Raw genomic sequence first — 18,103 nt, forward strand, 5'->3', positions numbered from 1 at the left:
ATGTTGGAAGCATTGGGTCATTATGAGGTTTTAGAATTTTTTTAAGGAAAAAGGAGACTTTATGAAACTATAGGAGAAAAGGGGTTTAAGTCTCTAGATGACTTCCTGTGAAAACAGTAATATCTGCCTTTTTTTTTTTTTAAGTTTATTTATTTTTAGAGAGAGAGAGAGAGCACTCTCAAGAATATGAGCGGGGTAGGGGCAGAGAGAGAGAGAGAGAGAGAGAGGGAGGGAGGGAGAGAGAGAAGATCCCAAGCAGGCTCCATGCTGTCAGCACAGAGCCCGATGTGGGGCTGAGTCTTCTGACCCCGAGATCATGACCTGAACCCATGTCAAGGGTCAGACAGTTAACCGACGCCCCTGGCGATTTTTTTTTTTTAATTTGTTTATTTATTTTGAAAGAGAAAGAGAAAACCAGTGGGGGAGGGGCAGAGTGAGAAGGGGACAGAGGATCTGAAGCCGGCTCTGAGCCCGATGTGGGGCTCGACCTCACGAACCGAACCGTGAGATCATGACCTGTGCCCTGAAGTCAGATGCTTAACCTTACCTGAGCCACCCAGGCGCCCTTTTTATATGCAGGTTTGTAAGTGAATCCCCCCATCTTTGTTAGCCTCTTGAAAACATGCGGGGCGATGGCTGCTCCATTGTTCTTACACGCCTATTTTGTAAGGAAGTGACTTTGTTGATTAGGATTGTACCGAAGAACAGGGCACACAGTAAGTCTAATGCCATAAAATAGCAATGTAAACTTCCGACCGGTATTTCTCCATCTGAAGGAAGTGGTATTCATACTAGTGCACCCCCTCACCCTTTTTTGGAGGCAAGAAATGGATAATTCTGTGACTGTGTGGTAAACTACCTTTCTCGGGTCCTGGACTGGCTCTAAGCTGTTCGCTGACGGACAGTGAAGAACATGAGGCACGCTTGTGTTTTTCCAGGATATCGTTTCTTTAGTCCCACGCCTGCGGCACATCATCACCGTGGACGGGAAGCCACCGACCTGGTCCGAATTCCCCAAGGGCGTCATCGTGCACACCATGGCCGCGGTGCAGGCCCTCGGATCCAAGGCGAGCGCAGGTACGGCACACCCCGCCAGGTCCCTCCCGGGGTTCTGCAGCGACCGTGCTCTCCGGAGTCGTTCCAGACCCTGAAGTCAGGTCAGGGACAAACCCGCTTCCTGCACCGTCACTTTGGGAAGTACGGCCACTCTACATCTACTGTTTTCTGCCCTTTGAAGAAAGGTTTCAGGAAGAACCCACACGTTAATTTATTCGTATTCTAAAAAGTAGTACGTATTTGAGATTAGTTGGACAGACTTTTATGTTCGACAGGTTTCCCGTTTCTTTCCTCTGATAGTTTTGAGTGGTTTGAAGTTACTTTCGTAAATCGTGGCGTCAAACCAGTGCTGTGTGAATTCTGTGTAAGTATGGGCAGATGGCTGGAGTGGCTAATCCTGGATCCCTGCTTTCATTCCCGGCTCAGACTCTCCCTCTTCCTTCCAGAGGGAATGTCTTCTCATCCTCTAGCTGGAACACGTGGGCATGGTGGTGCCGGAGGTTCCCACTCTCAGTGTCACTGAGTGTTAGCGTATTGGGATTTGGGAATGTCACAGAAGCTGCTACGATGCCGGGACTGGATTTCCTCTGTAGCTGGAAACATAGTGCTTATTTAGATGTAAGCACTCAGCTGTGGAATGGGAATAGGGCTGTGCTGACATGAGTGTTGGGCATATGGAATTTTCAGTGCTAGTGGGACAGTCAGTGTAGCACTTTTTTTAAATCTTTATTTTTGAGAGAGAGAGACAGAGTGGGAGCAGGGAGGGGGCAGAGAGAGGGAGAGACACAGAATCCGAAGCAGGCTCCAGGCTCGGAGCTGTCAGCACAGAGCCCATCGCGAGGCTTGAACTCACAGACCACGAGATCATGACCTGAGCCGAAGTCGGATGCTTAACCTACTGAGCCACCCGGGCGCCCCTCAGTGTCGATCTTTAGTGGGGGTATGGCATATACTCTGGAGCTAAGTTTGGAGTTAAGAGATTCAGAGGCCAGAAGCACTTAGGTTTTAATTGTAGCTGTGGAAGTAGGTGAGGCCACCCACAGAGAATGGTGCCTCTGAAAGCAGCGGAGCGTTGGTCAGAGAAGAGGGAAGAAACCATGCTGTGTGGTTCCTGGAATCCAAGCGAGAGGAGCCCATCAGTGAGGCAGGAGTCGTCAGCGGGAGTCAGGTGACACGGGGGCTGCAGGAGGGCCGCCTCATAGCAGTTCGTAGGACGCGGTGGTGGTGGAGGACGGTGCCTGGGATGAAGGGCTGAGTGGCAGGCTAGGAAGGTGGGACTGGAACGAAGACCGTTGTCATGAGATCTGCCTGCGCATGTTGGAGAGGAAGGGTTCACTGGGGAACACGTTTAAAATCGCTTCCCCCCCACTTACTGAGGAGGTCCACCTGGGCTTCCAGGATTAACCCAGGCAGTGCCATCCGTGACCCGCTTCTCGTTGTCTTTCTGCTGTCTGCTGGACGTTGGCTGCTGTCCTTAGCTTGTGCCCGAGGAGGACACGGTCTCTTAATCCAGGACTCGGACTGTAGCCAAGTCAGCTTGGCTTCACCATGTGAGGCCGAGAACATTGTTTAGCAACCACCCTTATTTCTTAGTTGAATTGCTGGAATAGCCTTTTGTGTCCCTACTGCCCTTCGTCCCTTTCTCAAGTTGGGTCGCCTCGTAGCAGCCACAGGTGATGAGGAACTGCTGTTTGAAACAGCATTGTTTTCTACCCCGGAGTGAAATCCAAAGTCTTGAGTGAGGCCTTGAAGGCTTTGCATGATATGGTCCTGGCTGTGACTTCAGCATCCTTTCCTGCTGTTTTTCCTCTTACTCACTGGTCTTTACGTATGCCAATCACATTGCTACCTCAGGGCCTTCGCTCTTGCCTATTTTCTGCTTGAAACATTCTTCTCCCAATTCCAGGGTTTCCATGGCTCCCTTCCTCACTGTATTCAAGTCTTTACTAAAATGCCAACTTGACAGGAAAGTTTTTCTTGACTTTTCCATCTAAATTGCTTCTCCTGTCCTCTCACCTAGTCTTGCTGTGTTTTTCTTCATAGCTCTTATGACATTATAGATTTATGATTTATCTCTATATTCTATATTTCCTTTATGTGAGGGGACTTGATCTGTTTTGCTGACCTAGTTGTTGAATCGAGTTAACAAACATGATTATGGAAAAAATTGGTTAATATGGCTAAATTTCTCAGAAGTGTGTGTTTTTTTTCCTCCAATGCAGAAAACAAACCTCATAGCAAACCAGGGCCCTTAGATATTGCAGTAATCATGTATACAAGTGGATCCACAGGACTTCCAAAGGGAGTCATGATCTCCCACAGCAACATTATTGCTGGTATAACTGGGATGGCGGAAAGGATTCCAAGGCTGGGGTAAGTCATAGTAAAGGTGGTTGTACCTGTTGTTAAATTAGCATTTGTGTCGTTTAGTAGTATATGGCCAACTTAGTCTCTCAGAGTCTGTTCACAGTTGGCATTTCCTTCAAAAAAAAAAAAAAAAAAAAAAAGGGCAGGACACTTAAATTAATTACAAAACGGTTACAGTTGTGAGGTTTAAAATACAGTTTTACATACAATATCATTGTTAATATTTACTTTTCACTTTAAAAGTAAATTTTAACTGACTCAAATCCCTTCATGTGAATTATCTTAATCCGTTGATAGTATTGCCACTAGAGTCATTTTTATACCTAAACAGGTGTGATTCAGGTGGACAAGTAACTTCATAGATTCCAGGAAATGTTTATTGAGCTTCATTCAGCCTCCGATTTTTCTTCTTAAGAGCAGTTCCGGCACTAACGGGCAGGGTGGGCGTGCCGTGGGAAGAGACTGGCGGAGGAGAACAGATGGGACCGTGAGGGCTTGTATGGCAGTGGGCGGACGACTGATCTGGTGTGTGGTCATGGCTGGATGTTTCTGATGCCCTTGTGCACAGAAATTACGCTCATGCCAGTTACTGTGGAATTGAATTTAGGGATGGAGAGAGAGGTTTCTCTTATGAATGGATCCCTTTTAGAAAGAATTCAGAGCAGCAGTTCTCTGGGTTAGTCTTAGTTTGCCCTTCATATTTTTGGAGGTGGGGGCACTTCTTGAAATAGATACACATACGTACACGTTTTCTTGTGCATGGTAGAATTTATTATTTGTAAATAACTCTCAAAACAGGAGTCTCTTCTGTAAAACTCCTGGCCAACAGTTGTGGATTCTGTTTGGACTCTTCCGTTTGGGAGCCCACCAGCTTTAAAGACCATTTCCTTTTCGGATGATTTCCCCTGCCCTTCGAGAGAACCCTTCTTTTGGCCCCCAGCCTTCATTTCTTCTCTCCTAGCATGTGGCTCCTGCAGCGCTCCTAATTAGTGCCTTCGAGTAGGACCGGAGACGAGCCTCCTCCTTAGTGTCTGCCTCCTGGGGTTCAGGCTGAGCTGTGGTTCTCCCCCTGTGCGCCCCCGCCCTCCCTGCACACCCCGCACACCCCCAGTGTGTGTCTGCCGCCCCCCTCCCCCACACGTACACACGCACACACTCTCACTCTCCCTTTCTCCCCACACGGGCTCCCTTTTGCAGTCGCTTCCTGCAGAGCTGGCCTCTGACGGTTGCTTTTATATCCCCTTGTCTTTCAGAGAGGAAGATGTTTACATTGGATATCTGCCTCTGGCCCACGTGTTAGAATTAAGTGCTGAGCTTGTGTGTCTTTCTCACGGATGCCGCATCGGCTACTCTTCACCACAGACGTTAGCAGATCAGGTAAATTAAATGTCGGTGCCTTTAGATACTAACAAATTTCTTGAACACGTTTCCCCCCATCCTTGTGACAGTATGTTGCAAAAAAAACTATTAACTGATAGTTAATCAGTTAATCACTTGCCTTTTAAGTTCTTTTTACAATGAATGAGTTAAAATGGTGAATTTATGATAATTGACTTTTTGGTCTGAGAATTCCACTGTAAGGATCACTTTATAGAGATTGTTTTTTCTTTCTGTAGTCTTCAAAAATAAAGAAAGGAAGCAAAGGGGATACAACCATGTTGAAACCAACACTGATGGCGGCTGTTCCGGTAAGAATTGACCATTAATCAACGTTGAGCACTGAACAAGTATCCTCTGCTACAGAATGTAAATGCTAGTGGGAAAGACACTGTTGACGAGGCAGTTTCTGTGGGAGTTATTACTTCTTGATTATTTACGTTGCCTTATGCGCTACAGGATTTATTCAGTCTTTTTTTTTTTTTTTTTTAGCTTTATTCATTTATTTAAATTTACTAAACACTCAACTTAGTTTCAGCTTCCCTATGATATTATCAGCTCCTTTTCCTAAATAAGCTTCTTACTCAGATCATTTTCATGATATGTTTGCTATGAGTAGAAACCTGAAGCCCAGTGGGAGATGGGGGGAAGGTGTGATATCCTTCTCCTCAAAGCCAATTGTGTCATTGCCTTCCTGAGACAGGAGGTCTGGCCTAGTCACTGGAAAAAGGGACAAAGAAGTTGGTGCAACTTTGAATTAATTACCTGAGAAGCGCTTTGCATCCCAATATACCAGGCATGGGGAGGGGTCTGGGAATGAGAGGAGTAGAAATGGGTAGCAAGGAATTTTCTGTCTCCTTAATGTAAGATTTATGTGGCTTCTGATTTTGTCTCAAAGTGTTGGGATTGTTGCAAACACTTGAGTGCTCCCAGCCAGCAAAGTTAACGTAGTTACCACGGTATAAATGACGAGTAGTTTGATAGTCTCTAGAGGTGAGGAGTTTCCTTGGTGTAGTATTTTACTTTTTAAAAGTTCATGTATTGGTTCCTATAAAATTAAATATAATTTAAAACTGTAGAGGAAAAGCCATCTCAAGTCATTACAGTATACTGCATAGTGATAGGCCTAGCGAGCAAAATGCAGTGCAGAGAAGGAAGATTCCCTGCGTGTAGCATTAAAAGACAATCAACTGGGACGCCCGGGTGGCTCAGTGGGGTAAGCGTCTGACTCTTGGTTTCGGCTCAGGTCATGATCTCACGGCTCACAGGGAGAGCCCGCGTCGGGCTCTGCGCTCACAGCACAGAGTCTGCTTGGGATTCTCTCCCTGTCTTTCTCTGCCCCTCCCCTGCCCTCTCTCTTTCTAATAAATAAACTTAAAAAAAAAAAAGGGACCCTCAACCAACCAAAATAACCCTATGGTCCCCCCCTTTTTAAAAAAATTTGTTAACTTTTATTTATTTTTGAGAGAGCGTACAAGTGAGGGAGGGGCAGAGCGAGGGGGAGACACAGAATCTGAGGCAGGCTCCAGGCTCTGAGCCATCAGCACAGAGCCCAACGCAGGATTCGAACCCACGAACCGTAGGATCATGACCTGAGCTGAAGTTGGACACTTAACTGACTTGAGCCAGCCAGGCACCCCAACCCTATGGTCCTTTTATCAGCAAAGTGAGGCTGTATTTTTATAAGTTAAGGTATGAGAATTTAAGAAACCATTTCATATAGTTGTTCATTTATTTAGTTCGTTTATTTTCCAAAATAAATAAGACAGTTGCTTATTTTATTTTATTTATTTATTAAAAAAATTTTTTTTTAATGTTTGTTTATTTTTGAGAGAGACAGAGGCAGAATGCGAGTGGGCTAGCGGCACAGAGAGAGGGAGACGCAGAATCCAAAGCAAGCTCCAGGCTCCGAGCTGTCAGCACAGAGTCCGACGTGTGGCTCAAACTCATAAGCTGTGAGATCGTGACCTGAGCTGAAGTCGGACGCTCAACCGACTGGGCCACCCAGGCGCCCTGACGGTTGCTTATTTTATAAGCAAGGCAATATAAAAATCAGTAATGATAACATTACTGCCCTAAGGCTTTTCTTTTTTCTTCTAACTACTCCTATGAGCATCTAGGTATATTTGTGCTATGAAAAATTATTTTTATAGAAACCTCAGTTTTAAACTAGTTGTGGCTCTATTTTAAAAGTTTGTTCCTCTTAGAATATAATTTTTAAAATGCCTCAGTACTGATAGAAATATTTATCTGTTGTGAAGATGTAATATATAAGACAGCTGATAGCATTATTGATTATATTAACTCGTTTTTATATATCTAGGAAATCATGGATCGGATCTACAAAAATGTCATGAATAAAGTGAATGAAATGAGTAGTTTCCAGCGCAATCTGTTTATTCTGGCCTATAATTACAAAATGGAGCAGATTTCAAAAGGGCATGGCACCCCTCTGTGTGACAGGTCAGTAGACTCCCCCTCTCTTTGGTAACTTATCATTTTTTCTTATTACTAGCCCAGTTAATTGAGATAGTTGTAAGAAATTTGTTTTAAAAAGTCAAAGGGACTATAAAACACCATCTTGCATAAGAATATGAGCAATTAAAAATACTGCAATATTATTTGAAAAAATGTTCCATTTACAGTTTTCCTGTGTTTAATAGTGTGCTTCTGCAGCGCCTGGGAGGCTCAGTCACTTTAGCATCTGACCCTTGAGTTTGGCTCAGGTCATGATCTCTTGGTTCAGGAGATGGAGCCCCGTGTCCAGCTCTGCGCTGGCTGTGGAGCCTGCTTGGGATTCTCTCTCTGCCTCTCTCCTCTCTCTGCCTCTCTCCTCTCTCTGTCTCTGTCCCTCTCTCTCTGCCTCTCTCCTCTCTCTGTCTCTGTCCCTCTCTCTCTCTGCCTGTGTCCTCTCTCTGTCTCTGTCCCTCTCTCTCTGCCTCTGTCCTCTCTCTGTCTCTGTCCCTCTCTCTCTGCCTCTGTCCTCTCTCTGTCTCTGTCCCTCTCTCTCTGCCTCTCTCCTCTCTCTGTCTCTGTCCCTCTCTCTCTGCCTGTGTCCTCTCTCTGTCTCTGTCCCTCTCTCTCTGCCTCTCTCCTCTCTCTGTCTCTGTCCCTCTCTCTCTGCCTCTCTCCTCTCTCTGTCTCTGTCCCTCTCTCTCTCTGCCTCTCTCCTCTCTCTGTCTCTGTCCCTCTCTCTCTGCCTCTCTCCTCTCTCTGTCTCTGTCCCTGTCCCTCTCTCTCTGCCTGTGTCCTCTCTCTGTCTCTGTCCCTCTCTCTCTGCCTCTCTCCTCTCTCTGTCTCTCTCCTCTCTCTGTCTCTGTCCCTCTCTCTCTGCCTCTCTCCTCTCTCTGTCTCTGTCCCTCTCTCTCTGCCTCTGTCCTCTCTCTGTCTCTGTCCCTCTCTCTCTGCCTCTCCCCCATTCTCCCTCCCTCCCTCCCTCCCTATGTCCTTTTCTCTTGGCCTCTCTCCCATTGTCTGTCCCTCTCCCTCCCTCCCTCCCTCCACACCCCCCCACCTCTCCCCCATTCTCTCTCTCTCAAAGTAAATAAACTTAAAAAAAAAATGTGTGCTTTTATTTTTTGTTGACACATTATGTGGTATGTGATTTTAGTTGAGAAATAGTTTCTCTTTGCTTTTAAATGTATTTCAATATGAATATAAAATGGCAACCAAATATGAGTAAATCTTTTGTGTTTAAAGTGTTAAATGACAGGTTTTACCACCAGCCTTATTGTTATTTTGTTTTCGTAGTGCTAATAGATTTAAATAGATTTAATTGTAAATAATTTAGAAATTAGAACACAAAAGATGACATTTAATTTTTTTTAAATCTATTTATTTTTTATTTTTATTAGAGAGAGAGCAAGCAGTGGAGGAGGAGAGAGAGAGAGAGAGAGAGAGAGAGAGAGAGAGAGAGGGAGGGAGAGAGGGAGAGAATCTTATGCAGGCCCAACACTCAGAGTGGAGCCTGTTATGGGACTTGATCCCATGACCCTGGGATCATGAACTGAGCTGAAATCAAGAGTCAGACGTTTAACCGACTGAGCCACCCATGCGCCCCAACATTTAATTTGTTTTTATGAGAATATTAATATAGTTTTCAGATACTCCACATTATTTAAAACTTTGGTTTTTTTTCCTGCCTTACTTTAGCTTTTTTCTTAGTGGGATATATAACCTACTTTGTAAAGCCTGTTAACATACATATGTGTATGTATATATATGTATGTATATATATATGTATATACACATGTATACATATATAACATAACTGGAAATTTTATTTATTATTTTTTAATGTTTATTATTGAAGAAGAGAGAGCATGAGCTGGGGAGGGGCAGAGAGAGAGGGAGATACAGAATTCAAAGCAGGCTCTAGGCTCTGGGCTGTCAGCACAGAACCCGATGTGGGGCTCGAACTCACGAACTGTGAGATCATGACCTGAGCCGAAGTTGGACACTCAGGTGACTGAATACCCCAGGTACCCCAAAGCCTGTTAATACTTTTTAAATGATTGCTGCTTAGTCTTCACCTTTTCCAGAGTTTAAAAAAAAAAAAAAAAAAAGCCCTTCTCTTTTTCTGATAAAGATTAGCAAGTAATCTTTTTATTAGTATCTTTCCAGAAATATTTTAATTAGATATTTGAATTTTATTTTTTTTAATTTAGCAGACATCTTTTTTCATTCATTCATTCATTTTAGACAGCACGCAGTTGGGGGAGAAGGTCAGAGACAGTGAGCAAGAAAGAATCTTAAGCAGACTCCATGCTCAGCACGGAGCCTGGAGCCCGACTCGTGGCTGGACCCCATGACCGTGGGATTGTGACCTGAGTCGAAATCAAGAGACACTCAACCAACTGAGCCTCCCAGGCGTGCCCCATTAATTTAGCAGACATCTTAAAAACAATAAACACTTCAGAATCCAGTGAAATTTTTAAAAAGAGTTAGGTCATTCAAATATGTACACATTTCTAATGAAAAGCAAAAAATAATTTGCTTTTTAAAAAAAATTTTTTAATGTTTATTTTTGAGAGAGAGAGAGCATGGGCAGGGGAGGGGCAGAGAGAGGGGGACACAGAATTGGAAGCAGGCTCCAGGCTCTGAGCTGTCAACACACAGCCCGACAAGGGGCTCGAACCCACAAACCGCGAGATCAAGACCTGAGCCGAAGTCGGGCGCTTAACCGACTGCACCTGGGTGGCTCCGTTGGTTAAGCATCTGACTTTGGCTCAGGTCTTGATCTCCCCGTTCGTGGGTTCGAGGCCTATATCGGGCTCTGTGCTGACAGCTCAGAGCCTGGAGCCTGCTTCCGATTCTGTATCCCCCCTCTTTCTGCCCCTCCCCTGCTCACACTCTGTCTTTCAAAAATAAATTAAATGTTAATGCTAAATTAAAAGCATTGTGTTAAGATCCAACAGGATTATTCAGTATTAATATATATATTATAGAATATAAAACTAATTGCTCTGGCCATAAGCAAGTCACTAGTTTGCCGTCACCATACAAAGTTAAACCTGACGGTTTTGAATTCAAACATTGCTTGAAAAGTTAAGAGAAAAGTCATTATGTTCTTTACTTGGTGGTTGAACTTACAAGAGTTAGGATTTAAGTAGTGGGTCAGAGAATCTCCCGAATGGGTGGTGTGGCCTTGGGTGAGCCTGACCCTCAGAGTCAGGAGATTACTTTGGAAAATCCCACTCAGCTTTAAAATCCTGTGATTCTCTGCTTATTTATTTTTATTTTTATTTGTTGCAAGGTTTATTTTTCGAAAAGTTCGAGGCTTGCTGGGTGGAAACATTCGGCTTCTGTTGTGTGGAGGCGCTCCGCTTTCTGCAACCACACAGCGGTTCATGAACATCTGTTTCTGCTGTCCCGTTGGGCAGGGGTACGGACTCACCGAATCTTCTGGTGCAGGAACGATTACGGAAGGTTGGTGTTATCAGTACCTGGTGTGGCCGGCACAGGCTGGGGTGCAGCTCCAGGCACCGTGTGGTGGTGGTGGTTTCGGGCAGTGTATCAGATGAGAGCGGTTAAGGTATTCGTGTGCAGGACGACGGTGATTATTGATACAGTATCCAGACTGTATCAGGCACACCTAGTAGTCAGTAGTTGAAGGAATTTTTCCTGTTAGACTACAACGTGTCCTCTAAAAGCTACTTAGCATTCTGGAAAAGAAGTTGTAGTAACAAGCATTGTCTTTATTATATACATTTATTTTCTTATATCAGGTAAGAAGTTTTTTTGTGTGTAGAAAAATTACCATGTTTTGTAGAGTTGTTTAGGTGTGTATATTAAGTCTTAAACTCAGAAGTGGTTTATGGGCGTGGTCTGTGTGAGAGGGAAACTAGATTCAGTTCTAGAAAATATAATTTCCAGGGTATGAGAATATAAATTCCAGGGTAATTTCTGGGTCCTGGTGACGTGGTTGAAGAGGTGATCCACTATCCAAGTAGGTGATGAATCCCAAAGTGCATTATGTGTCTGTCCCTTTTATGGAGGAAAGTTACTTTGCTTCTCGCTACTAGGAAAAGCTGCTTTGCATTTTCTAGGTACTCACAGATACTCAAGCTTTTAACTGATCATTTTCCCCTACTTAGCTGAGTTGTTTCAGTGGTCCATTCTTATGGCAGGTTTATCTTGCATTGCTTCTGTATTTTCCTGTTTTCAGTGATATTTTCTGTATTTTGGAAGCTACTTCGAAGTCTCATTTTGCAGGAAATAAACAAGCAACCTTAAATACGTGCATATATGCTTCCTTTCTCCTGAGGATCCTTACGTCTTCTGTTTTTAAGATTCACGTTGAATGTGATTAATCGGTTACAGTTTATGGTGTAAAGAAAACAACCTGTAAAGTATTAAAGATAAGCCTTTTATTTCTGATATTTGCCCCTGAGAAGGGCACATAGCACAGTAGCAGTTCACAGTAATGGTGTGTGCTTTTCCCAGATCCTTGCAAGCCAACCTCGATCTCCAGCCTGGTCTCTGAACTCTCACTGCATGAATTTAAACAGATGATAGCGTATGCTGATTCGGGGAGGCTCTCTCTGAAACAGTGATGGGTGGGAGGGAGAAGGTAGGAGAGGTTATTTGTACTACAAAGCCATCAGGTCTAATAAGAAAGCAGAACAGGTGTAAACCATCGTGAGCCATCATCCTTATAAGAGCGGGGCTCTAGACTCATGAAGCAGACAGCCACTGCGGGAGTGGAGTGAGCCCCGAGGTAAGAGAATACACGATGGGTGTAAGGAAGGAGTCTGGGGGGCCTGGATCAGGCGTGGCCGTCTCAAGGGGCCACACTTGCTGCTGGGCGTGTGGACCCTGTTTCTCCTGGAGATTCCACACTTCTGTGTAAAATGTCCTGGATTTTCAAATGTCCATAACCAGTTCAGAATCAAAACACAGAACAAGGCCACACGGCTTGTGGTTTACCAGTTCGTGACTCCTGCTTTTAAAGATTCCCTGGGGATGTGAAAGCTTTGGGATAAGTCATCACTTTTGGTAATTCAGAAAAATGAAACTGTTTATTTACCACTCCAGTCAAATACTTTTTTTTTTTTTCATTTGTGTCTTTAGTATGGGACTACAATACTGGCCGAGTGGGAGCACCATTAGTTTGCTGTGAAATCAAACTGAAGAACTGGGAGGAAGGTAAATAGTCTGTTGTCCCCAGAGAGCGTTCGCTGGTGTCATTTTCGACTTTAAAATGGGAATTGTGCTTCATTTTCGTCCTTATTCTAGAATATAAAATTATCCACGAGTGCTCGTGTCTTTTGTGATAGAACTGCTCTATCAGGATCCATGCAAATGCGTTTCTTTTTCTTGTTTCAAGGATGATTCTGAAGAAATAGAATTGTTTTCATTTTGCTTATTGTCTTATTGCATAAATGCAAATAAGAATTATAGCAAAAACTTGAGAAATCTGCTTAATGAATAATGTCCATAAATTAGGAATGATCATAAGTGTATTATATGGAAACAAAACCATGAAGTGTAATCTATGAAACGGAAGATTTGTACATTTTTTTTTCTTTCTTTTCCCCTGAGGACTTCAATCTAGAGTCATCAGAAGGAAAGTTTTACTGTAATTTCATAAAAATCTGTTGTTTATACCATTTAAATACTAATCACTTTTTATTTTTTATTTAAAAAAATTTTTTTTCAATGTTTATTTTTGACAGAGAGAGAGACAGAGCATGAGCGGTGGAGGGACAGAGAGACAGGGAGACTCAGAATCCGAAGCAGGCCCCAGGCTGTCAGCACAGAGCCCTATGTGGGTCTTGAACTCACGAACTGTGAGATTATGACCTGAGCCAAAGTTGAATGCTTAACTGACTGAGCCACCCAGGCACCCCAATACTAATCACTTTTTAAAAAAATTATTTGTTTCAGTTAATGTGCATACATTTTCACTGATTGGATTAGATGCACTTTTCTTTTATTCAAAGTAAAGATTCTGAGGGTTTGATGCCATTGTCCGATTATCTTTTAGCAGAATTAGTGAAAATGTTCAATAAATTTAAACTTGGAATCATTCTGAAATTATCTGTAAGGCATAAATCTTTTAAATACAGTGTAATTTTGATTTTATACAGAGAGGTATTTTATTAAATATGTGATTTAATACTTTCATCAGATGTGTAAGAATCTCTACAGAATCCTTAAAGGATTTACCTGTGTAGTCTAGGTAATTATTTAATACCGGAAGTGTTGGATTTTTCGGTGTAATTTTTTTTCTTGGACTAGTGGTTTTAAGTGCAGAAGTGCTTATGGTTAAGCAACTGAAAATTTGTACCTAGTTCTATATTAATGGGTTTTGCTCATTCATGCTGTCTGCCTTACTTCTTTTGGGAAACTCTTTGGATTGAAATCAGATGTTCCCTATTTAGACAGTCATAGTTTCCAATTTTCACATGATGGGCGTAGGGATAAAAATGTTGAATTAACTCTAAATTATTTGTGTTTTCTAGGTGGATACTTTAATACCGATAAGCCACACCCCAGGGGTGAAATTCTTATTGGCGGTCAAAATGTGACAATGGGATACTACAAAAATGAAGCAAAAACAAAAGCTGATTTCTTTGAAGATGAAAATGGACAGAGGTGGCTCTGTACTGGAGATGTTGGGGAGTTTGACCCTGACGGTTGTTTAAAGATTATTGGTGAGCTATCTCATTTTTTTTTTCCCCCCTGATAGTGGACATTTTGGAAATAGTTTTACAAAAGAGATAAGTGTATATTTAGAGAAGCTGTTCAATAATATAAGAATGTATCTTTCTGCAGTGTTGATACAGTCTGTTGTATCATCCCTGGAATATAAAATTTTATACTAGGGACTGTGTGGGAGTTTTAAGGCTTGACATTTTAGAAGGTCTCAGTCTGTTCAATAGCAGTGGTATTTTGAATTATTAGATAACCCTCAAAGAATCAAATTCTTAGTAGGAAATATTTATTTTTTGTGCATTCTTTGCTGTTTAGAGGTTATTGGACAGGGCTCTCTCCTGTTGGAATGGTGTCATGGCCTTGCCTGTGAGGAAGGCCTGGCAGTTCGAGTATTGACCCCCCCAGGGGCAAAAAATAGCTCCCCGTCTTCCCTCTTACATTCTTTTTTTCTTAATAGCATTTCTGTTCCAGTCATGCTACCTAGAAACCCGGGAGGAGATGAGACTCTTCAGTCAACTCCTCGTATCTTACCCACACCCTACTGATGTGTCATGTGAAACATGCCTCAAGACTGTTGTCTTCGTTCTCTGTGCCCTCTTCCCATGATCAGGCTTACACCTTCTGTCACCTCGTTGTAAGAAATTCCTCTCTGTCGACGTTGACATCCCTCCTGAAACGCACCCTCTCACACACACACACGTACCATGTGATTCCTCAGCACTGATCTCACTGGGCCACGTTGCTGCTAGGGGCTCAGTTCGGTGTACCTCTGTTAACGGAGCCCCAGTTCGCCTCCACCTCCATCACTGGCTGTGTCCGCCCCGTCTGTGTTCTTTACCAGTGCTCTTCTCCTTGGTGACCGTCCGGTCTTCCCTCAGGACTCCGCTCAGGCCTCACTTGGAGGCATTCTTTCCAAAGCAGCAGGTTGGGGAGGTTTTTTTTTTTTTTTTAATTTTTTTTTTTTAACGTTTATTTATTTTTGAGACAGAGAGAGACAGAGCATGAACAGGGGAGGGGCAGAGAGAGAGGGAGACACAGAATCTGAAACAGGCTCCAGGCTCTGAGCTGTCAGCACAGAGCCCGACGTGGGGCTCGAACTCACGGACCGTGAGATCATGACCTGAGCCGAAGTCGGACGCTTAACCGACCAAGCCAGGTTGGGGAGGTTTGACACTTCACCACTGCCATACTGTCCTGACGTGATGTGTCCCTGCTCACGCTGCTTTCCAGACGGTGTGTGAGCCTTCAGATGGCGCTGAGAAGTCTTTACCTTCCTGGTGTTAACTGGTCCCAGACACGTGCCTGTTCGGCAGAACATACCTGAGGCCCTGATGACGGGGTCCCTTGTCAGAAGCTGATTTTCTTTTTTGGAAGAATTTATTTAAAACTACAAACATTAGGGTCTAATTTTACTATGTACCTTTACTTTTAGCGTAACTATTGTAATGACCTTAGTTGATAGCACATGACTTCGGGAATGGCCAGTATTCATAGGTATTGACTGTGACTATCTCTCATGTGCTCCCCTCCCCAGATCGTAAAAAGGACCTTGTGAAACTGCAGGCAGGAGAATATGTTTCTCTTGGGAAGGTAGAGGCAGCTTTGAAGAATCTCTCACTCATCGATAACATTTGTGCATACGCAAACAGGTAAGAAAGTAGAACTCCTACTTTTGCTCAGAACGTTTGTGTGCCTTTGGCATTTCCTTCCTCGATGAATCTTCTTTGCCAGATTATACTAGGAACTCTCCCTTCTTATCTGTTGTCTCTGGGAAAGGCCTCTTCTCAGCGCAGTGTAGACACTAACTGATTCCTCCCTTGGGGTGCGTCTCCTCCTCGTCTTTCTCTGTGTCCCTGTTTCCTGCTCCGTACCTCACTGCGGTGTCCTGGCTGGTAGGGAGGTGACGAAAATCACGGCCTCCTTCCTGCCACCTTGGTACCCCCAGCTACCTGTCCCCAGCACACGGAAGCTTCCCAGAACCAGTCAGAGCAAAGGGGGGTGAGGAAGGAAGTTGGAGAAACAGAGTCACCAAGCCACACTCCGCTCAGCACTCATCATCCTGCTCTAAACCTGGGCCTGCTTGGGACCCGGGCCGGGCCGAGGGCTTCTGCCTTAAGCTACGTTAAGCTGTGGCTGAACACATAGCATCTCTAGTCCGTGATGATAATAGAGGCAGCTGGGAAGGAGAGCTTAAAGTTAAAAATCCCAGAAGTGTATTCTTGGGAAATGTGCCGGAATCTCAGACTGGCACTGCGGTGTTCTGGGGGGAAATTATTCTCCGCTGTTCGTGATCAGCTACTTTGTGGGCAGCCAGGGAACCACACCACAGCAGTTGATAAAGTGGTGATTATGAAAAAGTAAAATCTGCTGCCAGAAGAACCAACTTAGAAACTTTCGAGATTTTAAAGATTTACTTCATTGAATTATAAATTATTCTGCCCTTTAATTAGCTATGAGGTAACTTTTTTAGCGATGCTACAGTTCTGGATTTTACGTGTGTGATAGTAATCAGACCGCCCTTCTCTCCCTGGCACACTGCTTGCCATTCCGTAGTGCCATGGGCAGGCCACCTAAGGCTCTGTCACCAAATGCTCATGATAACAAAAGAAAAGAATACAACCACGTTACTTTGATTTGCTCCCAAATTTCTTTAGACACAACTTTTTTTCTTTAATGTTTATTTTTGAGAGCGAGCACAAGTGGGGGAGGGGCAGAGAGAGAGGGGAGAGGGAGACACAGAATCTGAAACAGGCTCCAGGCTCTGAGCCGGCAGCACAGAGCCGGATGCGGGGCTTGAACTCACGAACTGCAAGGTCATGACCTGAGCCGAAGTCAGACGATGAACCCGCTGAGCCACCCAGACGCCCCATCTTTAGATCTAACTTCAAATTTACATTAGCTTTTATTTTTGTTTAGCCAGTTGATGTGAATGACAAACTTTTTTAAAAGCAGATTTTTCTAATACTTGTAATTTTCTTTTAAGAGATGTATCCACGGAGCTATTGGTAACAGTTACACATGTTTGAACTTTGTCATCAAGTATCAGATTAAGGTGTGCTTAGCAGTGAGCTCTGTCAGAGCCTGGAGCCCATGGCGAATCGGGCAGTCGCGGTGGCCGTCGCTTGAAATGAGTGGGCTGGTACCAAACACGCCTCGTGTGTGTCCTTTCGAGTAGTCCCGGGCTGATTGCAGCCGCGTCTGTGTCGTTGGTAAGCACGGTGCCTCAGCCACGTTGTCCTTCGTGTATCGCAGTTACCATTCCTACGTCATTGGATTTGTCGTGCCAAATCAAAAGGAACTAACGGAACTCGCCCGGAAGAAGGGACTTCAGGGGACGTGGGAGGAACTGTGCAACAGCTGTGAAATGGAGAACGAGGTGCTCAAAGTGCTTTCCGAAGCTGCTGTTTCAGGTGAGTGAGTGGCAGCCGGACCCTAAGGCCCGAGAGGAGAGAGCGCTTGAATTTATTACGTAGGCTCTTGTATCACAGGCCCGGTGACGCCGATTCCTGGTGTTTCCCTGCCGTTGGATGGAGGCACATGCTGGTCAGGCCTGCATCCCAGTGCGTCCACAGGGCTCGCGTCACCTGCTCCCGTGGCTCATGTGCATGAGTCGGAATGTTCTGGCCTCTGCAGCTTCTGTCTTCTGGGTTGGCCCTTGCTCTCTTACCTCAGCTGTTTCCTGGCCACCCTGGCCCACCCTGAACTGTCCAAGGCTCTCTTCTTGCGTTTTCTACACTGTTAGTGTACTGGGAGCTGCTGATACGGATAGGTCCTGTACCCCGTGTGTGTGTGTGTGTGTGTGTGTGTGTGTGTGTGTGTGTGTGTGTGTATGTATGTTGGGGGGCCGCAACGAGACTGGGACATTTGGGTTGTTCTGCTTTGGGTTGGTAATGAAGAATGCTGCTCTGAACATTCAGGTGCAGGTTTTGTGTGGCCATGCTCCCTTCTGGGAAGATACATCAGGGTGGAGTTGCTAGGCCTGTGTTAACTTTATGTTGAACCTTTTGAGGAAGTACCAGACTGTTTACCGGAATACTTTTTTCCAAGTATTTCCCAAACTGTTTTCTAAAACGGTGACATCCTCTCGCCATTCCCATCAGTGTTGGCTTCCAGTTTCCCCACAGCCTTGCAACACTGGTTAGTT

General features: G+C 44.3%; 1 protein-coding gene across 2 annotated transcripts in view; it reads left to right on the forward strand.

Moving 5' to 3' along the window:
• Positions 1 to 18,103, forward strand: part of ACSL3 (acyl-CoA synthetase long chain family member 3) — a 74,559-nt gene that overhangs the window by 51,113 nt on the left and 5,343 nt on the right. For both annotated transcript variants that reach the window (XM_042950301.1, XM_042950300.1), the window contains 10 exons: positions 939 to 1,077; positions 3,279 to 3,429; positions 4,677 to 4,800; positions 5,040 to 5,111; positions 7,124 to 7,263; positions 10,556 to 10,728; positions 12,373 to 12,447; positions 13,767 to 13,958; positions 15,494 to 15,608; positions 17,212 to 17,369. In XM_042950301.1, the coding sequence (XP_042806235.1) occupies positions 939 to 1,077; positions 3,279 to 3,429; positions 4,677 to 4,800; positions 5,040 to 5,111; positions 7,124 to 7,263; positions 10,556 to 10,728; positions 12,373 to 12,447; positions 13,767 to 13,958; positions 15,494 to 15,608; positions 17,212 to 17,369 (1,339 nt within the window). The remainder of the gene's footprint in view (positions 1 to 938; positions 1,078 to 3,278; positions 3,430 to 4,676; positions 4,801 to 5,039; positions 5,112 to 7,123; positions 7,264 to 10,555; positions 10,729 to 12,372; positions 12,448 to 13,766; positions 13,959 to 15,493; positions 15,609 to 17,211; positions 17,370 to 18,103) is intronic.

This window comes from Panthera leo, chromosome C1 (assembly GCF_018350215.1).
Source record: "Panthera leo isolate Ple1 chromosome C1, P.leo_Ple1_pat1.1, whole genome shotgun sequence".
NCBI lineage: Eukaryota > Metazoa > Chordata > Mammalia > Carnivora > Felidae > Panthera > Panthera leo.